This window comes from Oncorhynchus masou, chromosome 29 (genome assembly GCF_036934945.1).
Source record: "Oncorhynchus masou masou isolate Uvic2021 chromosome 29, UVic_Omas_1.1, whole genome shotgun sequence".
NCBI classification, from domain to species: Eukaryota; Metazoa; Chordata; class Actinopteri; order Salmoniformes; family Salmonidae; genus Oncorhynchus; species Oncorhynchus masou.
The window spans coordinates 82,204,884-82,226,450 of NC_088240.1; the positions used below are offsets into that span (position 1 = coordinate 82,204,884).

Here is a 21,567-nt window from a genome sequence, read left to right on the forward strand (position 1 = left end):
CAGCATGTAAGCCATATATTCATAATATAATATGAATATATGGCTTACAAATAGGTTTAGGTAACTGTTTGATGTGTTGTCTTTATGTCAGCAGAACTGTCAGCCTTGGGGAGCCAGGTGGAGGTGCTGAAGAGACAGAATACAGGGAAACAGACAACTTTATCTCAAGTTTGCTCTGATAAAAACTTTAGTGCTAAAATGCGTCAGCCACCACTTTATCATCTATTTTCAAAGTTTAAATTGTTACCTTTCTTCTTGTCTGCTGACTAAGATATTTCCAAAGACATCTTGCATTGTTCATTTGTATTTGTTTCTCCATTGTCATTATGTATGTATCCTGTGTTCTCCCCTGTTCACAGACAGACCAAAGGTGGCCTTCTCTGCTGGTTTGACTAACTCAGGAATAGTAGGACCTTTCAATACTGAGACCCAACTGATCTACACCAAGATCTTCACAAACGTCGGCAACACCTACAACCCAAGTACAGGTACAGTGGGGCAAAAAAGTATTTAGTCAGCCACCAATTGTGCAAGTTCTCCCACTTAAAAAGATGAGAGGCCTGTCATTTTCATCATAGGTACACTTCAACTATGACAGACACAATTGGAAAATAAAATCCAGAAAATCACATTGTAGGATTTTTAATGAATTTATTTGCAAATTATGGTGGAAAATAAGTATTTGGTCACCTACAAACAAGCAAGATTTCTGGCTCTCACAGACCTGTAACTTCTTCTTTAAGAGGCTCCTCTGTCCTCCACTCGTTACCTGTATTAATGGCACCTGTTTGAACTTGTCATCAGTATAAAAGAAACCTGTCCACAACCTCAAACAGTCACACTCCAAACCCCACTATGGCCAAGACTAAAGAGCTGTCAAAGGACACCAGAAACAAAATTGTAGACCTGCACCAGGCTGGGAAGACGGAATATGCAATAGGTAAGCAGCTCGGTTTGAAGAAATCAACTGTGTGCAATTATTAGGAAATGGAAGACATACAAGACCACTGGTAATCTCCCTCGATCTGGGGCTCCACGCAACGAAGGAGTGGCTTCGTAAGAAGCATTTCAAGGTCCTGGAGTGGCCTAGCCAGTCTCCAGATCTCAACCCCATAGAAAATCTTTGGAGGGAGTTGAAAGTCTGTGTTGCCCTGCAACAGCCCCAAAACATTATTGCTCTAGAGGAGATCAGCATGTAGGAATGGGCCACGGAGAGAAACCATCATCCGACTAGCGCGATAGGAGAGAGAGCCCTGAGTGGCCAAGAGATGGGAATGCAGAGACAAATAGCCTAAGAGAAAGAAGGCTCAAGTAAAATATAGGCTACCTGCGACAGATCAGATGGCCATCAGACACACATTTAGAAACAGAAAATGTGAGTAGTGAAATCAGAGGTGTGCGTAATGATCTCCCTCTCAAAGACACGCTTCCATAGCCTCTATAGGATATGAACAAAATATAGGCGACTTGTTATGTTCCTAAAACTGCTGTTGCAGTTTTAAAAACCACCACCCAACGTGGGTGCGTATCCCAAGTGTTGTTCACTGTGTGGACGTATTGACTGACTCACATGGCCACTCGATTGCGGAGCTCTTTGTAGCCAAACACCGCACGAGCTGACAGTTGACCAAGGATAGCCTATGAAGAAACATTATGTCTGACTGACTGACTGACTGAATGGATGAATTAATTTGGTGTAGAGTATGCTGTAACATTAGAAACAAATAGGGCCTAACCTAAAATGACTTAACTTTTCAAAAACACTACTTGTATAGGCTATCAAAGGGATGTAACCAAATTATTGTTCAAAACAATGTGATTTATTTGTAGACTAGGACTAAAGGTAAAACCCCACAACATAGCCTAATATGTTGTGTGCATAGTTTAGCTGGGGAGGAGAGGGAGGCGGGACTAGCTACCTTGACTGACGCTGACATCATCGAATCACCGCCCCGTTTGCTGTTTCCTGTTCCACCACCAAACAACCTATTCAAACGACACATGTGAAAAGCTAATTTGACGTCTTCAAGGAAAAATGCCACAAACAGTCAACTGTAACATCTAAATATTCAGTCAAAATGGTTTGGATCAGCCGGATTTGTTACCGGAAGGTTAGTAACCCAGTGTTATAAATACAGTTGCATCATAGTTCGCTAACAAGATAGCTAGCTATACCAAATATATTATAACTAACCCCTCCTGTCTGTGTGGCCCTACTATCCAGGTTGCCATGCTAGTTTGCTAGTCGTAGGTGGTCTTCACGGTCAGTTTCGTAGACAGGACAAGCTAGTTGGTTGTGGTGTTCTATCAGTTTTACATGGTCGTTTCTACAATGAACTTGCTAGCTATGGAAATTCAAATAGTTTCACTATGTAGCCTAACGTTACTGTCCTCGTCATTGTAGAAGACATTACAATATATTAATTGCTGTAGATATTTCAGTTGTCTGACGCGAAGTGAAATTGTCATCACTACTCTCTTTCTTCCAGTATGGTAACTTCGTGGACAACCTGCGTCTGTATGTGCGAGGGGGCAGTGGGGGGATGGGGCTGCCCCGTCTGGGGGGTCAGGGGGGGAAAGGGGGAGATGTGTGGGTGGTGGCTCAGAAGGAGATGACTCTGAAGAGGGTCAAGGATAAGTACCCCCAGAAACGCTTCATCGCTGGAGTAGGAATCAACAGCAGGTATGTCTTTGGAAGTGTCATGACATGAACTACCAGTAATCTAATCCAAGTCTCAACATGTGTGTGTGTGTGTGTGTGTGTGTGTGTGTGTAGTGTCCGTACCCTGAGGGGGCAGAAAGGAGAGGACCAAGAAGTCTTGGCTCCTCCTGGCATTACTGTCACCAACGATGATGGAAAGGTCCTCGGTAAGTCTTTACACACACTATACACCATACACCTCCTTCACTGACACAAGGCACTGTGTACTGGTTGAAGATGATGTTGATGTCTGCACTCAGGATCAGAGTGTTGGGTGTAAATTTAACTGACCATAGCTCATCAATCCCCTCCATAGGTGAGCTGAACACTGAGGGAGATCGTGTGCTGGTGGCCAGAGGGGGTCAAGGAGGATCCTACCACTCAGAGTTCCTGCCCAGTAAGGGCCAGACCAGACAGATACGACTGGACCTCAAACTCATCGCGGACCTCGGCCTGGTGGGGTGAGACAGGACACACACACACACACACACACAATCATACAGGAACACATTGACAACATGATTTCTCCCTCCATCATTACCAGGTTCCCCAATGCAGGAAAGTCCTCTCTACTGACCGCCCTGTCTCACGCCAAACCCCAGATTGCCAGCTATGCCTGTGAGTATTGAGTACACATTTACACACACACATCCCGTTGAAGTGAATGTTCCATATATTACCCAGTTTTTTTATCAAATGTTTGAGTGGAGGATAACACCATGATGTTTGAGTTATTTATGAATGGTAAATGTTTGTGTTGTCGTTCTGCAGTCACCACTCTGAGACCGGAGATTGGCAAGGTCATGTATAAAGACCATAAACAGGTAAGAGAAGCAGATGAGGTCACTTCCTCCCTTTTGTGCAACTCAATAGTTTCCTTCACCTGATTGGTTCATTCTCAAGATGGTCTTTCTTCTGGTTTTTACATACTCTGCATTCTCTCTCCTCTGATTGGTCCATTCTGTGTTCTGTCCTCTGATTGGTCCATTCTGTGTTCTCTTCTCGGATTGGTGTAGATTTCAGTGGCAGACCTCCCAGGGCTGATAGAGGGGGCCCATATGAATAGAGGCATGGGCCACCAGTTCCTCAAACATGTGGAGAGGACCAGACAGCTGCTCTTTGTGGTTCGACCTAAACACAAACACAATTTATGGTCAAAGTCTCAAGGAGATTTGTGGTGAGAAAGCCTCTAGCTGTAATACTGATGAAGTCTTTCTTCTCTCTCTGGTCATAGGTGGACGTTTGTGGTTTCCAGCTGGCAAGCAAAACGCCCTTTAGGTCTGCTTTTGAGGCTGTTCAACTTTTAATTAAAGTGAGGCTAGCAGGACACATCTACACAGGAACCACCCCCTCCCTCCGAGCACCAGTATCACAATATGTTCTCTCTCTCCTTATCCCACTTTCTGCTGCCCGTCCCCTCTCTCGACCCCTCCTATAGGAGTTGGAGCTGTATAAGGAGGATCTCCCGTGTAAGCCTGCTGTGTTGGTGGTCAATAAGATGGACCTGCCTGATGCAGAGGACAAACTCATAGAGCTGCAGGAGCAACTCCTAAACCCACACGGTAATCTAATGATATACATAGATTCTAAACTTAGGTAATTAAGGTGTACGATCTGTGACATTAGAATACTCATAGTGCCCCCCTGGTGTGCTTCTCTCTTTCAGAGTTCTCCCACCTGTTACCCGACGATATGCTTCCTAAGAACAACATTGTCTTCAGACACGTGGTTCCTATCTCAGCTGCCACCGGTTTTGGCATCGCACACCTCAAGACCTGTATCCGCCAATCACTAGACAAGGATGCCTCTATGGCAACGGACTCCCTGCACCGTGATAGGCTACAGGCGCTGAGAGGGGCGGTCCCAGCCAAGAACACACTTACATGGGGCCCCACCGCCTCAGTTTGAGCTGAACTGTGGAACATTCAGGGTTAGTATGTTCTGCAGTTTTGAAAAAGGGTTTGAACTTGATTCATGTTCACTCAGCCTGGAACGTTTTCAATATTGTGGAAGTCAGGGTGATGTTCCTACCTATCATACCCTAGGTAGGATGACTCCTCAACATTCATCCTGGCTCAGCACCCTGCTTGAGACTAACTATGGAAAACACTAACGATGATGTCACCCACAGTCATAACCCAGGCAAGGGTGTTGTCGTCCTGCCTTCCCCTTATGACCACACTATGGACAGAGTTACAGAGGTTGAGGAAGAGGGCTGACAAAAAGGGGAGGAAGTACGTTTGTGTTTTTCTGCTGGATGTTGTCTCTGACTGTTTGATGTAATATGTTGCTTTTCCACCATGTAGTAATAAACATGTTAATTAATGCTACCTCCTTTAGCAATAACCTTACCTTAAGGGAAACTAAACATACATACACAGAAAATATCGCTGAAAGTTTTATTTTATATTAAATATATTACAATACTGAATGATATTGTAAGAAAAGAAAAAAAATATGGGCATTGATTTTTGCATTGTCAGTCTATGTACAGCATACAGTGGGGTCTTAATGATTGACACCCTCCATAAAGATGAGCAATAATGACTGTGAAATAATTAAAATACTAAGCTATATTGTATTTTTTTAAACAGGGGAAACGATTGATTTATACTAATACAGATGCTCAGCAAAAGATTGTTTAACAAGTAATACTTATTTGTCTCAAAAAGGAATGTCAAAATTGACACCCCTAAAGATTCTTACAATTAAAGTCAGTCAAAAGTTTATTTGGTCCCATATTCCTAGCACGCAATGACACATTTTTGCATCCAACAAGTTTTTAGAGTCACAAGCTTGGTGTAGTCATTGTGTGCTATAGGAATATGGGACCGAATATGAAACTTTTGACTACTTTATAAGAACCCTTTGGCGTTTCAATCATTTTGACCCCTAACCTTTTTGAGGTAGATCTTTCTCTGAGCAAAAGTATTATCAAATAATATGATTTCCCAATTTTTTTTGTTACATACAATTTAGGTCAGTATTTGAATTATTTATTTTACAGTCATTATTGCTCATGCAGGGTGGCAATCATTTGGGAACCGACTGTATATACATTTTGTAGCGGTACATATGAAGGTTAAGGTCGCAGTAGGAGCATACTGCAGCAGGATGGGACTGCATGGTGGATTCAGAGGCCTGATATAACCTACTTCTCAGTAGACTTCATGGTGTATTCAGAGGCCTGATATAACCTACTTCTCAGTAGACTTCATGGTGTATTCAGAGGCCTGATATAACCTACTTCTCAGTAGACTGCATGGTGTGTTCAGAGGCCTGATATAACCTACTTCTCAGTAGACTTCATGGTGTATTCAGAGGCCTGATATAACCTACTTCTCAGTAGACTGCATGGTGTGTTCAGAGGCCTGATATAACCTACTTCTCAGTAGACTTCATGGTTCATTCAGAGGCCTGATATAACCTACTTCTCCACAGGCTATGGCTGGGTGCTTGGTGCTTGGTTGTATTGATACATTCAAGAATCTGTCCATACTTTGTGGCGTTTGGACGTTTCTCTGTGGGTCCGGTTGGGTTACGTCAGTCAAGCCACTAATACAGATAACACACATCAGACAAGTTACATCTTGTTACCTGGACAGGTTCCACCTGCCACCATCCTAATGTCTAACCTCAATCCTATGACCTGCAGGTAAATTATCATAGATGTCAGAATTAAGACAGTATGATATTTAAAATATTGCTTGACAAGTATGATCCTTTATTTGCATATTACCACGGCCTAGGGAATCCCTTGGTCAAAACTCAAGTTACTAAGCACCAGCCAATCATATCGTAATTGAAATAAGACAAGAGTGATGAGAGCTTTAGTCAACATGAGCTCACCTGCACAGATCCCTATAGCATAATGCACCCCATGTTGCCATAGCTGCGTCCCATCATAACATAGAAGACACGTACAGATCTTCACATGCCAGAGCAGTCCAAGACGAATGTGTGCCTTAAAAAACTAAAATGTCTGCATCATATCTCCGTTCCACTCAATGCACAGAAGAACAACAATGCAGTTGGTCTGTCTGAATAACGGCTGTACACAACACTGAGAAGTGAACATATAAAGGTACTTAAGAGTAAAAAAAAATACTTGAGACTTGTCATACAGTAGCAATATTAATGTGATATTGTGGTGATCTTAATATCTTTGCAGTCATAATGCATACAGTAGAAAATCAAAACGATCAGTGCCCACATTTTAAACTTAAGCATTCGGAGTTAACATACAGCAGGCTTAACTGATATGGACAGTACAGTAACTACAGGATGGGGGTTGTGACTTCTGTACAAATAAGTTTCCCTTTAGCCACAGATCTAAGATCAGCTTTCCACTCCCCAATTCACAACATTTACCATCAGGGGGGTAAGATACAAAACTGACCTTGGATCAGTGACTAGGGACACTTTATCCTACTCTGAGTAGGTAAGAACCTGAATCTTAAGCCACATTTAAACCACTAGATTACTCGGGCCATTCATGAAAATGTTTCAGACCTGGTTGATTATGTTGAAAACCTGTTCACTACTGATATGGGGTTTATGGTATGAAATTCCAAGAAGATAACAGCAATTGGCAATCAAGGAAAAAACTATTTCAATGACATGCTTATTTCGTATTACAGCCTCACAGACAGATTACTAGAGAACAGCGATAGTGTGCTAGCTAGTAGATCCATTGTCATTCTGTTGGTCTTATAAATCTCAAACAGCAAGCACTGTACAGGACACTTCATCATTTACAGACAGCAGGGCAAACTTACAGTAGGAAACAAAACAAAAGCAAAAATGCACATTTTAATAATTTTATCCAAACAAATCCAAATTCATCTGACACAATGTTCAGTTCCCAAATTGTTATTCCCACATTGTCCAGTTGCATCTCAGCGGCGTTGTCAGTTCCAGTTGTATCTATCTGTTATGTCTGGTCTCACACTGTACACCAGGGGCGGACTGGGACCAGAAATCGGCTCTGGCATTTTAAACACAACGGCCAATTTCTTTCCTCGAGACCCCCATTATTAGCAAGATAATTATCCTTTTGCCCCCCCCCCCAGAAAACAAGTAAGACCCACTGTGTAAAAAATGGACCAGGCCATCTTGTATTTGCCCAAAATGTCAGATGGCCAGTCTGTCCCTGCTGTACACACAGACCGTAGTGTGGAATGATTATAGTCACAGGACATTTCTCCAACTTCTCTAAACCACCATGGCCAAATGAACATGTATATCACATCTAAAACTACAAAAAAACACTTGTTCTCTCCACTCTGTAGCGAGGAGGGCTCATGGGACGATCTTAGTTCAAAATATATTCATCATTATCAATATCCAAAAATGCTCAGTTAATGTTATAAATAAATGACATTCTTAAGTTTACTGTCTTAATTATGACGGGCTGTGACTGAGTGCATTACTCAGAGAAAGGGGTGACACAAAGAGGAAATATAGAACACTGTTTGTACATTCTGCTGTGGAAGAAAAAGAAAGCTGGAGTGTTCACACAGCCACACGGGAGAGAAGAGAGAGAGTTCAGCCAGAAATGAAAAGAGAGAAACAGACAGAAAAACCAAGTACGGGGTCTCTACAAAGACCTACGGAGACCCTGCCTGTCTACAACACGAACCACAGCAGGAGGAGGAGAGGGGGAGCATCCCTTCATCATTCACCTCCCAGTAAGTAAAAAAGAAAAGCACACATTACTCTGCCTTTAAGCTGTACATATTTACAACGATAACCAAATCCTTCAGCAAAACCTGACACGGCGAAAGAAAGAGAACGGAGTGGCTAGGGTCTAGGGGCTAGGGTCTAGAGTCTAGGGTCTAGGGTCCATGTCAGGGGCAGTTGGCTAGTATAATGTGTGATACAGTTCATAATGAGTCGCTGATCACAGAGATAGAAGAAGCCTATAATGTAAAGAAAGCTTAAAGGCCTACAGTACATATGACATCACCATCCCCCGCATGCTGTCCGTCCCAGACTTCTTCTTTGTGACACTAGGAAGAGTTGATTAACAGGGGTTCTCATGCATACAGTGTTGGAGTTTTCTACAGTAATTAAACAGCGTGCTTCAAAATGGTAGAGAAATCTGCCGATATGATAGCTGTCCGCGCCCCTCAACAGAGAGGAGCACCAATCAGAGGAGAGAGTTTACATAGGGGCAGGGCTAGAGGGGGGTTGGGGGGAGAGGTGAGTAAGGTAAGGTGGGACAGTTTGAGGGAGGAGCTAGAAGAGTGTGGTGGAAGCTGGGGGGATGTTGGGGTGTTGGGAGTGGGGGAGACATCCACAACAAGGCCTCTCCTCTCTGTCTGCACTGTTACCATCACAACAGCTTTGCTTTTTCCTCACCAATGAGTGAAGGGCTGATCTCTGGTGGATCTCCAACTAATCTGAAAGGTATCTTGTCTTGCCTCGTTCTGTCTTGGCTTGTCAGTGTAGGAATGACAGATGGCCCCTGTAGCGTCCCCTACTGAGCAGGTCAGGTCTGACGGACCTCGCACACACTTTCACACATTCTCACACACTCTCACACCTTCCTCCTCTTCATCTTCCTCTGCTTCTCTTTTCCGCTCACACCAGTTGCTCACTTTTTTCGTCATTTTGTTTCAATTTTGTTTTGCTTTGTATTTTTTAATTCATAGAAAAGTGGACGAAAATGTAGTTCTTAAGTAGTTTTGCAGAGTAGATAACAGGAGTGTTATATTGAAGTCTCCCACAGCTGCAGGAAGAGAAACGAGATGAAGAGACAAAGACTATAATTAGATAATGGCTTCAGTACCTTAACTGCAGTTAACCCCACAATGCAATAGGGGTATTTATAGTACACACATCATGAACTACTACTGTATTTACCTACTTTCTAGGACTTTATGTACAGTATGTTACATATGAGATGTTATGTACAGTATGTTAGACATGAGATGTTATGTACAGTATGTGTTACATATGAGATGTTATGTACAGTATGTTACATATGAGATGTTATGTACAGTATGTTACATATGAGATGTTATGTACAGTATGTTAGACATGAGATGTTATGTACAGTATGTGTTACATATGAGATGTTATGTACAGTATGTTACATATGAGATGTTATGTACAGTATGTTACATATGAGATGTTATGTACAGTATGTGTTACATATGAGATGTTATGTACAGTATGTGTTACATATGAGATGTTATGTACAGTATGTTACATATGAGATGTTATGTACAGTATGTTACATATGAGATGTTATGTACAGTATGTTACATATGAGATGTTATGTACAGTATGTGTTACATATGAGATGTTATGTACTATATACTGTGTTATTATAGTAGATTACCCTGGCACTCTGCCTGTTGGCCTTCTTCTGGTCATCGGGGAGGGGGGGCATGGGGTAAGGGTACCTCCGGCTGGATGCAATGGACCCCGTGGAGGAGGTGGGCGACTTCGCCGGGGAGAGCGTCCTGAAAGAGACAGGAAATTACCTCACTATAAACGGTGATATCATCATTCTTACTGATCTGCCCGGAATAGGCAGAAGTTGCCCCTAAACACCGAGGCAGACATTTGTTCATGACCCTAACGGTTAAGGTTCAGATTGGGGGTATGATAATTTGACCCTAGAGCTGTGGTTAGGGCAAGCATCTGCCTGTGCCAGAGTAGACCAGCCTGAACTGCCCTGGTCTGGGAACAGTCACCTCTTCCTCTCATCGACCTGCCTATGACATCCTCCACCGCTGCACCATCATCAGCAATGCAACAGGGCCAGCTGTGCTGTGGCTGGAGTGGGAGTGGGCAGGTCAGTCAGACACCCACTGAGTTCAGTTAATTTGACTAGACCTGTGCCTGTGTTGGGGTGTATCTGGGCTGGTCCAGGACCAGAAGGTGTAGTGGAGATGGTGTCATGGTGGGTAAATGTGAACCGACCAGGCCGGTGAGCACAGAGACACTCAGTAGGGGACTCAGACATGTGTGTAGCACAATGATGACATCAGAGCAAACACAACACTGAACATGCAGAGATATAAATAAAGAGAAGATGGCAAGAGCAACGGAGGGAAATAAGGAAATAGACCAGTAATAGAGATTATTTCTAATGACTTCCTTTTTGGTGTCATTACAAATAAAGCAAGACAATTATGTTGCTCAATACTCAACAAAATGTAAAACTGTTGTAAAAGTTCAGCAGCTATTGATACATACAACCATCGTACGCTAAAAGCAATGAATCATGGGAGTCCAAAGACACAAGAGGACCAAGAGCTGACATCATCACCAGAACTACCAATCAATCTGCTCTTTATCTGTGATAAAGGGAGCTGAACCCCATTTGGGAACCACTGGTATAACCCTTCCCTACCTCCCCTGGCCAAATTGAACCCAAATACACGGACCAAGCCAAAGGGGAGTTAAAAGAGGGGGGTGGGGGTTGTTGAGGAATAGGAGATGATCTGAGGTAATACCTATGGTAGGGTCCTTCAAAGTTTTTATTCACATCTTCTACCCACTTAGTTACATCATAATTCTCTGTTGGGAAGCGAGGGGTTAAATACCTGCAGGAGTGGGGATTGATAGACACACCGAGAAGGGAGGAGGAAAGGAGAAGAGGAAACAGGAGGAAAAAGAGGATGAGAGGGAGGAGGATGGAGATGAGGAAGAGGGAGAAAGAGGACGAGGGAGGAAGAGGAGATATTTTAAGAGAGCAGAGCAGACCAATGACATTCTGAACACACCACCAAGATGCAAGTGAGAGGAAGACAAGATGGGACTGTGAGGAACTTGACTAGATGAATGTGTGTTTTAGTAAGATGGTCATTTGCATTTTGGCCAGATGTCACAAATCGGTCCAAGCAGTTAAATTCTCCTCATTTACTCCCATGCATTCAAACAAGAACAGTTGCTCTGCAAATGACCTCAGGTGTCAAGACCAGGAAACAAACAAACAAACAAACAACAACAGGCTGGGAGATCAACAAGGCTGAAAGGTCAACCAGGCTGAAAGGTCAACAAGGTGTTAATTGTGTTCATTCACGGGGAGCATGTGCAGTTAGGGTTGTTTTTGAGTGGCCATGCTAGTAAGGACAGAAGTATGGTTTCACAGATGTCATCTTTATAAGCAATAGCCCTGACCTTAACACTTAACCTTTACATTTACCCTCACCCGTAACACTAACCCCTAGATAAAAACAAATAGCATTTGTCCGTTCAAGCATGGCCATAGTGACTGCCATTAAGTCCCACATGCACTCTACAATGACATTTTTCTTTATAGAAAAGTGCAGTACAACATTCTAGAACCATGGCGTCTCTGGGGTAACACAATCTGGTAGTAGTCAATGTAACTCATTAATACACTTTCTTATAAAGTACCCCACAATCTGTATAAGTCTATTTCACCATACAGAACCTCTTGGCTTGCTGCTATTTGATCTGATTTCTATAGTGACTGGATGGGTGTAAATACAATCCCTGGGCCATGTGGAAGCCCATCCAGGAACATGGTGACTTACTCTGTAGAGTTGGAGCGAGGACGGAACTTCTTCCCTTTCGACTTCTTGCGATTTCCACTCAGATTTCCTACAGAGGAAGGACACAGTAACACATGGTTAGCACAGGGAAATATAACTCTCTGTGTGTGTGTGTGTGTGTGTGTGTGTGTGTGTGTGTGTGTGTGTGTGTGTGTGTGTATACCTTGCCATGAGTTGCTCCTGGGTCGTCCGTTCTCACAAATGTCAGAGATGTGTTTGGCGTCAGGGATTCGCTCGCTCCACGAGTGGGACAGACCGTTTGACCTTCACACACACAGAGTTAGATTTCCTTGTGAAACAGTGATAACCATTATCATCACGATCATCATTACTGACAACCTGATCGCCAGACTTTTTATTTGTTTATTTAGCCTTTATTTAACTAGGCAAGTCAGTTCAGAACAAATTCTTATTTATAATGACGGCCTACACCGGCCAAACACGGACGACGCTGGGCCAGTTGTGTGCCACCCTATGGGACTCCCAATCACGGTCGGTTGTGATACAGCCTGGAATCAAACCAGGGTGTCTGTAGTGACGCCTCAAGCACTGAGATGCAGTGCCTTAAACTGCTGCATCACTTGGGAGCCCAGATTTACAACATCTGTTTAGTGGGTTTGATTTCTGGGACCACCCATAAGTAAAATGTATGCACACACGACTGCATATTAATATATCATTATAATATTATTTTCCTTTGTCTACAGTAGAAACAGACAGACAGCTCAGGGTAGGAGGAGGAGAGGAAGGAGACTGATGGTACATTCCATGAGAACAGACTACCACACCATGACGACTGTGAACGATAGCATGATCACAGAGAGTGATACCATGACAACAGGGAGTGATACCATGACAACATGATGAGAAGAATGTGCAGAAAGAGGCACATTGCAACCAACACAACCAACTACACATATTGCGAACAAGACACGATACCCTAGACACACACAAAATAAGAAACCCCCTCACCACAGAGACACACACACACCCACACACACGCACACACACACACACACACACACACACGTTTACGATGGCAGTGAGATGATGTCACACCTGAATGCAAACAGAGAGATGTTTTGTGAGATGGAGGCGATGGAGGGGGGGAAAGAGAGCGTGTATATCTGCAGGTTAGACAGACAGCCAGACCTCTTCTTGGAGCTACAGCCTGAGTTGGTGCTGACCCCAGGGGCCAGGTCACTGTAGAATGAGTCTGCATCCCCGGGTTTCTTCACATAGTCACCCGGAGGCATTTGCCTGAGAAACGCCAACAAACATTAGACATCTGAACACTGTCATGACATAGATGTGATTTCACAAACACATCAACAAATTGACCAACACATAAATAGATCAACAACTTATGACCGTTATAGAAAATGTGTAATTGTAAGTCGCGCTGCTAAATGACAAAAATGTAAATGGGAACGAATAAGGATGACAAACCTGCAGAATCTTCTGTGAACCTCTGACTCAACGTAGCACCGCTGTCTGTAGCTCCTGTTAGTGAAGAAGGACAGTCACGTCAGACACACTGACCAATGACAGGATCCCAAGCCAGTTCCTAGTCAGCTATCCCAGGTCTAGAGCTGAGGTCCAGCTGTACTCACTTGTATCCCCAGGCGGTGATGGCCAGGATGAGAGCCAGGAACAGAATGGAGCCAGCGATGGCCCCGATGATGATGTTAGTACTGGTGATACCTGAGAGAGGAGGGGGGTGGCACTTTATAAACAAACTGTATTATAGTTGTTTCCAGATGAATCTGTAGGAGAAACACACTTTGAAGTGATCAAGTGGGTACACCTCACTTCAATAGTACACTAAAACACAGCACACTCAGAGGGAAGAGATCTGAAAGGAAAGAGGGGGGAGGAAACAGATGACAAACATTGATGTGTATGTTTTTGAGGGGAAACGTAGAATGATTCAGAAACATGACTGACTACAGGCTGGGGAGACTGGGATGGGGTGAGAGGAGGAAGTGACATCACAGAAGGGGTAAACACAATGAAGAGGAACTCAGATCTGACCTCAGCGTCACTCCATCAATGACATGAGCCTGTCGACAAAGAATGTGTGTGAAAATAAACAACAAACAAAAAGAAAGATGTGCCTGGTTGTTGTTTTTTTTAACAGATACTAATGCAAATGTAAAGGCCAAAAATAATGATTATATGTAGAATAACTAAACAATGAATGAACCAATGATTTATGATGAAAATAAAGGCTTAAATATGTATGTCCAACCAAAACCTCCCACAGAGTCTTAGTGTTAATAGGGGGAGAGGGAAAGAGTTAGAGTGAGAGAGTTAGAGAGAGAGAGAGAGAGAGAAAGTAGGAGAGTTAGAGAGAGAGAGAGAGTTAGAAAGAGAGAGAGATAGTTAGAAAGAGAGAGACAGTTAGAAAGAGAGAGAGAGAGTTAGACAGAGTTAGCGAGAGAGAGTTAGAGAGAGAGTTAGAGAGAGAGAGAGAGAGAGAGTAGGAGAGTTAGAGAGAGAGAGAGAGAGAGTTAGAAAGAGTTAGAGAGAGAGTGAGAGAGAGTGTGAGGGAAAGAGTGAGAAAGAGTCAGAGAGACAGAGTCAGAGAGACAGAGACAGAGAGAGAGAGAGAGACAGAGAGACAGAGAGAGAGAGAGAGAGAGAGAGACAGAGAGACAGAGAGAGAGAGAGAGAGAGAGACAGAGAGACAGAGAGAGAGAGAGAGAGATTTATAAGCAGGGCTTATATAAATAGGGGGAGAGGGAAAGCGTTAGAGAGAGATAGGGAGACGTGTGGAGTTATTTGTACCTGATACAGAGGCGGTGGGTCCAACCACCAGGTAGCTGAGAGGAGACGTGGAGTTACAATCGTCTCCAGTCCAACCCAAGTGACACACACACTTCAGCTCATTACTACAAATCTGCAACACACACATACACAAGCATGCAGGCACACACACCCAAAAAATATGTATTAGGAGCTGAAAGGTTGGAGAGAGAGAGAGAGAAAGTGGGTGTGCATGCATGTGTGTGTTTGTGAATTTGTGTGTGTGTGTATCTGTACCCCATGTCCAGAACAGATGGTCTTCTCGGTGGTTCCAGGGCAGGTGCTGAAGTTGAACTCCTGAAGGGGCAGACACTTGTGGTTGAAGCAGACCCTCTCTGTCCCACACGCTGTCCCATCCTCCACATAGCCCAGGTCACTGTCCCCGTCTATCATCACATGACCCCCACTGACAGACAGCACACAACACAGCACAGTTACAGAGGATCCATTCATATAGAAGTTACAGAGGGACATAAATCAAATATAGAATTGAATTCACAAAGAGAGAGCTAGAGACGTTATTCTGTATGTGCTCTGGAGGCCTGCATCATCAGAGAGAGAGAGCTATAGGCATTATTCTGTATGTGCTCTGGAGGCCTGCATCGTCAGAGAGAGAGCTAGAGGCATTATTCTGTATGTGCTCTGGAGGCCTGCATCATCAGAGAGCTATAGGCATTATTCTGTATATGCTCTGGAGGCCTGCATCGTCAGAGTGAGAGCTAGAGACATTATTCTGTATGTGCTCTGGAGGCCTGCATCATCAGAGAGAGAGAGCTATAGGCATTATTCTGTATGTGCTCTGGAGGCCTGCATCGTCAGAGAGAGAGCTAGAGGCATTATTCTGTATGTGCTCTGGAGGCCTGCATCGTCAGAGAGAGAGCTAGAGGCATTATTCTGTATGTGCTCTGGAGGCCTGCATCATCAGAAAGAGAGAGCTATAGGCATTATTCTGTATGTGCTCTGGAGGCCTGCATCGTCAGAGAGAGAGCTAGAGGCATTATTCTGTATGTGCTCTGGAGGCCTGCATTGTCAGAGAGAGAGAGCTAGAGGCATTATTCAGTATGTGCTCTGGAGGCCTGCATCGTCAGAGAGAGAGCTAGAGACATTATTCTGTATGTGCTCTGGAGGCCTGCATCATCAGAGAGAGAGAGCTATAGGCATTATTCTGTATGTGCTCTGGAGGCCTGCATCGTCAGAGAGAGAGCTAGAGGCATTATTCTGTATGTGCTCTGGAGGCCTGCATCGTCAGAGAGAGAGCTAGAGGCATTATTCTGTATGTGCTCTGGAGGCCTGCATCATCAGTGAGAGAGCTATAGGCATTATTCTGTATGTGCTCTGGAGGCCTGCATCGTCAGAGAGAGAGCTAGAGGCATTATTCTGTATGTGCTCTGGAGGCCTGCATCGTCAGAGAGAGAGAGAGCTAGAGGCATTATTCAGTATGTGCTCTGGAGGCCTGCATCGTCAGAGAGAGAGCTAGAGGCATTATTCTGTATGTGCTCTAGAGGCCTGCATCGTCAGAGAGAGAGAGCGAGAGGCATTATTCTGTATGTGCTCTGGAGGCCTGCATCGTCAGAGAGAGAGCTAGAGGCATTATTCTGTATGTGCTCTGGAGGCCTGCATCGTCAGAGAGAGAGCGAGAGGCATTATTCTGTATGTGCTCTGGAGACCTGCATCGTCAGAGAGAGAGCTAGAGGCATTATTCTGTATGTGCTCTGGAGGCCTGCATTGTCAGAGAGAGAGAGAGAGGCATTATTCTGTATGTGCTCTGGAGGCCTGCATCATCCACAATGGACCATATATCAAATACTGTTTCTTCTTTCTAATCTTTCATTATTTTACCAGAAACAATTGAATCCCTTAACTATGTTTCTTCAAATTTGTGGCATTTCTTATGTCCTATTATTAAATAAGCTAAGACTTTATCGTGTTATCCTTGCTAGGTTTTTAATGCGTGGACTGCTTGTTCTTGGCTATATATACAGTGGGGCAAAAAAGTATTTAGTCAGCCACCAATTGTGCAAGTTCTCCCACTTAAAAAGATGAGAGAGGCCTGTAATTTTCATCATAGGTACACTTCAACTATGACAGACAAAATGAGAGAAAAAAAATCCAGAAAATCACATTGTAGGATTTTTAATGAATTTATTTGCAAATTATGGTGGAAAATAAGTATTTGGTCACCTACAAACAAGCAAGATTTCTGGCTCTCACAGACCTGTCCACTTGTTACCTGTATTAATGGCACCTGTTTGAACTTGTTATCAGTATAAAAGACACCTGTCCACAACCTCAAACAGTCACAATCCAAACTCCACTATGGCCAAAACCAAAGAGCTGTCAAAGGACACCAGAAACAAAATTGTAGACCTGCACCAGGCTGGGAAGATTGAATCTGCAATAGGTAAGCAGTTTGAGCAATTATTAGGAAATGGAAGACATACAAGACCACTGATAATCTCCCTCGATCTGGGGCTCCACGCAAGATCTCACCCCGTGGGGTCAAAATGATCACAAGAACGGTGAGCAAACATCACAGAACCACACGGGGGGACCTAGTGAATGACCTGCAGAGAGCTGGGACCAAAGTAACAAAGCCTACCATCAGTAACACACTACGCCGCCAGGGACTCAAATCCTGCAGTGCCAGACGTGTCACCCTGCTTAAGCCAGTACATGTCCAGGCCCGTCTGAGGTTTGCTAGAGAGCATTTGGATGATCCAGAAGAAGATTGGGAGAATGTCATATGGTCAGATGAAACCAAAATATAACTTTTTTGGTAAAAACTCAACTCGTCGTGTTTGGAGGACAAAGAATGCTGAGTTGCATCCAAAGGACACCATACCAACTGTGAAGCATGGGGGTGGAAACATCATGCTTTGGGACTGTTTTTCTGCAAAGGGACCAGGACGACTGATCCGTGTAAAGGAAAGAATGAATAGGGCCATGTATCGTGAGATTTTGAGTGAAAACCTCCTTCCATCAGCAAGGGCATTGAAGATGAAACGTGGCTGGGTCTTTCAGCATGACAATGATCCCAAACACACCGCCCGGGCAACGAAGGAGTGGCTTTGTAAGAAGCATTTCAAGGTCCTGGAGTGGCCTAGCCAGTCTCCAGATCTCAACCCCATAGAAAATCTTTGAAGGGAGTTGAAAGTCCATGTCGCCCAGCAACAGCCCCAAAACGTCACTGCTCTAGAGGAGATCTGCATGGAGGAATGGGCCAAAATACCAGCAACAGTGTGTAAAAACCTTGTGAAGACTTACAGAAAACGTTTGACCTCTGTCATTGCCAACAAAGGGTATATAACAAAGTATTGAGATAAACTTTTGTTATTGACCAAATACTTATTTTCCACCATAATTTGCAAATAAATTAATTAAAAATCCTACAATGTGATTTTCTGGATTTTTTTTCTCATTTTGTCTGTCATAGTTTAAGTGTACCTATGATGAAAATTACAGGTCTCTCTCATCTTTTTAAGTGGGAGAACTTGCACAATTGGTGGCTGACTAAATACTTTTTTGCCCCACTGTATGTGTCTTTGAATTATTAAATAAATCAATCAAATAAATCAATCATCAGTTGAGACAAATTGCATCCCCAGAGAGAGTCTGACTAAAGGTGCCTATGTGGGTTGGTGGTGTTGTGTGTTCATGATAATTACAGTACAATTATAGATAAATGGGTCCACATAATAGGAATTTTGTTCCGCTAAATAGTAATTGTGTTTAGTGATGTAAATATAAGGAGGTCGCTTTATCAATCAGTGTGTGTAAATATCTATGAATGGACTGTAATTCCTTAGCAACCCAAGGAGAACAATAACGCGCTGAATGAATCAGAGTCTGATATCCTCTGACCGAGTCACACTGGGCTGAGTGGTGTGTCTGTGTGTGTCTGTGTGTGTCTGTGTGTGTCTGTGTGTGTCTGTGTACCTGCAGTCCAGCGAGGCACTGTGCTGTGCAACAGAGAAGGACGTCAGTCCCCCCTGCAACTCTCCTAGTCGGGGGGCCGGCGATATGTTGGAACATAGCAGGTACCCACAATGCACGTCTCTGAAACACACAGGAAGTAGTGATGAACCTTCTCTCTAAGTTCAGGTTCCATTAGTTACCTAAACTTTGCTGGACGCATGTTATGTTCAAGTATAAAAGTACAGTGTGATGTCATGTCATTGTATTCAAGCACATCAGAACTGTGACACGAACAAGTGTCCTTACTGCTTGTTGCATTGGACCCATGTGTCTTTGTCCTTCCCACAGTTCCCCTTCTCTGTCCCCTCGATATTCAACTTCTCATAACAGAACTTATCAGCAGCAGTCGCCTCTGAAAAATCAAACAATGAACAGGGATGATGTCACAACCTACATAAATAACCCTGCATTGAGTCTCATTGAGGTCGACATAAAAACGTTTTCATCGGTGATTGAATCAAAAACAGTTTTGCTACTCACTCTCTCCCCACAGGTACTTGCACTGTCTGTCTTTGGTCTTGCACCTCCCGTTGAAGCAACGACCCTGGACACAGAGGAATGGTACACGTCAAACACAAACACACACCTGTACACGCCGACTGGTCCACTCTGATTATTCTTGATATCTCTTACCTGTTCCTTTTCACATGAGTAGCCGTCCATCTTGTGCACGTTCGGGGGACACTGGCTGGAGTTACCAGTGCAGTTCTCTGGAATATCACAGTCATTCACTGCCTCCCTACAAACCACGCCCATAAACTCCATCTGCCCACACACAACACAGGTCAAAGCACGTCAGCAGGTGTATGACATTTACTCCTGAAGTACTGACCTGTTGCACAGACTACAACCACTGTAATTATTATTTGACCCTGCTGGTCATCTATGAACGTTTAAACATCTTGAAGAACAATCTGGTCTTAATAGCCATGCACTCTTATAATCTCCACCTGTCACCCCCTCAGAGCCTGGTTCCTTTCCATCTGGCACAGCCAGAAGAGGACTGGCACCCCCTCAGAGCCTGGTTCCTCTCCACCTGGCACAGCCAGAAGAGGACTGGCACTCCCTCAGAGCCTGGTTCCTCTCCATCTGGCACAGCCAGAAGAGGACTGGCACCCCCTCAGAGCCTGGTTCCTCTCCACCTGGCAGAGCCAGAAGAGGACTGGCACCCCCTCAGAGCCTGGTTCCTCTCCACCTGGCACAGCCAGAAGAGGACTGGCACCCCCTCAGAGCCTGGTTCCTCTCCACCCGGCACAGCCAGAAGAGGACTGGCACCCCCTCAGAGCCTGGTTCCTCTCCATCTGGAACAGCCAGAAGAGGACTGGCACCCTCTCAGAGCCTGGTTCCTCTCCACCTGGCACAGCCAGAAGAGGACTGGCACCCCCTCAGAGCCTGGTTCCTCTCCACCTGGCACAGCCAGAAGAGGACTGGCACCCCCTCAGAGCCTGGTTCTTCTCCACCTGGCACAGCCAGAAGAGGACTGGCACCCCCTCAGAGCCTGGTTCCTCTCCATCTGGCACAGCCAGAAGAGGACTGGCACCCCCTCAGAGCCTGGTTCCTCTCCACCCGGCACAGCCAGAAGAGGACTGGCACCCCCTCAGAGCCTGGTTCCTCTCTAGCTTCCTGCCTTTCTAGGGAGTTTTTCCAAGCCACCGTTCTTCTACAACTGCATTGCTTGCTGTTTGGGGTTTTAGGCTGGGTTTCTGTATAACACTTCATGACATTTGCTGATGTAAAAAGGGCTTTATAAATACATTTGATTGATTGAATATGCATATATGCGTGTTGTGACAATGCATAGTGTCCTGTACCTGACAGTTGTTACAGCACAGTCCGTCGCTACACTTTGAGCCTTGTGTGAGTGTACACTTCTGACAGCACTTCTCTCCCTCCCTCTCGCACTCCTAGTGAAGGAACACAAACACATATAAACAAACACATATGAATCAAGGTTCCCTGTAGATTCTCCAGGACCAGAGGTGTCTAGGGCCAATGTCTGTCCACTCTCAGCTACTCACCGCTGGGCTACCACAGTCACACTCCTCCCCTGGCTCCACCAAACCATTCCCACACTCTGGAGGGTCAACCAGCTGGAGTCACAGAGAGCGAGGGAGGAGAGTGAAAGAGGGGAGAGAGGAGAGAGAGAAAGAGAGTGGTTAGGTTGAAATTTAGTGCTTTGGGTGAAATTTAAGAAAAGCCCTTTATAAGCTTTGAAGTTATTTTCTTCATTATCCCCCTCCAGGTGTGTGTGTGTGTGTGTGTGTGTGTGTGTGTGTGTACCTTTATTGGTTTGTTGAAGAGACAGGCTCCACCACCAGTGTTGAGGAAGGTGTGGTACTCCTCCACATTGCAGTTGGAGAACCTCTTGGGCAGGTAGAAGCTGTTCAACACAACCACAGAGTCACGCAGTTACAGTGGAAACAACTGCAGCACGTCAACAACAACACACATCCCTCTGAGACACACTGTGCCACTCTTGTGTTGCTTTAGCGTTGTCCTTACAGAGAGAAGGCCAGTAGTGTGGTACATACTTACAAATGACCCGAT

At 44.4% G+C, this 21,567-nt stretch overlaps 2 protein-coding genes across 6 annotated transcripts in view; one reads left to right on the top strand and one right to left on the bottom strand.

The window, feature by feature from the left end:
- The first annotated feature begins 1,965 nt into the window (after nucleotides 1-1,965).
- Nucleotides 1,966-5,031, top strand: LOC135520759 (GTP-binding protein 10-like). Its single transcript, XM_064946535.1, has 10 exons — nucleotides 1,966-2,111; nucleotides 2,490-2,683; nucleotides 2,777-2,868; nucleotides 3,018-3,162; nucleotides 3,246-3,319; nucleotides 3,473-3,525; nucleotides 3,718-3,825; nucleotides 3,936-4,013; nucleotides 4,140-4,263; nucleotides 4,368-5,031. Exons 1-10 carry the CDS (start codon nucleotides 2,079-2,081, stop codon nucleotides 4,607-4,609), a joined length of 1,143 nt encoding a protein of 380 aa, XP_064802607.1. The 5' UTR covers nucleotides 1,966-2,078; the 3' UTR covers nucleotides 4,610-5,031.
- Nucleotides 5,032-5,086: 55 nt separating this feature from the next.
- LOC135520758 (disintegrin and metalloproteinase domain-containing protein 22-like) overlaps nucleotides 5,087-21,567 on the bottom strand; it is a 128,933-nt gene continuing 112,452 nt past the window's right edge. The window contains exons 15-31 of one of the 5 annotated variants that reach the window (XM_064946530.1): nucleotides 21,301-21,400; nucleotides 21,039-21,110; nucleotides 20,832-20,924; nucleotides 19,654-19,785; nucleotides 19,501-19,564; nucleotides 19,267-19,372; nucleotides 18,982-19,101; nucleotides 15,283-15,451; nucleotides 15,028-15,139; nucleotides 13,851-13,941; nucleotides 13,687-13,740; nucleotides 13,297-13,497; nucleotides 12,401-12,501; nucleotides 12,220-12,286; nucleotides 11,173-11,262; nucleotides 10,050-10,173; nucleotides 5,087-9,434 (exon numbers count right to left, since the gene is read on the bottom strand). In XM_064946530.1, coding sequence (XP_064802602.1) covers nucleotides 9,414-9,434; nucleotides 10,050-10,173; nucleotides 11,173-11,262; nucleotides 12,220-12,286; nucleotides 12,401-12,501; nucleotides 13,297-13,497; nucleotides 13,687-13,740; nucleotides 13,851-13,941; nucleotides 15,028-15,139; nucleotides 15,283-15,451; nucleotides 18,982-19,101; nucleotides 19,267-19,372; nucleotides 19,501-19,564; nucleotides 19,654-19,785; nucleotides 20,832-20,924; nucleotides 21,039-21,110; nucleotides 21,301-21,400 — 1,717 coding nt within the window. In that variant the 3' untranslated portion in view covers nucleotides 5,087-9,413. Of the gene's footprint in view, nucleotides 9,435-10,049; nucleotides 10,174-11,172; nucleotides 11,263-12,215; nucleotides 12,287-12,400; nucleotides 12,502-13,296; nucleotides 13,498-13,686; nucleotides 13,741-13,850; nucleotides 13,942-15,027; nucleotides 15,140-15,282; nucleotides 15,452-18,981; nucleotides 19,102-19,266; nucleotides 19,373-19,500; nucleotides 19,565-19,653; nucleotides 19,786-20,831; nucleotides 20,925-21,038; nucleotides 21,111-21,300; nucleotides 21,401-21,567 lie in introns of those variants that run through there. The other 4 variants (XM_064946532.1, XM_064946531.1, XM_064946533.1 and 1 more) reach the window with 4 other exon arrangements.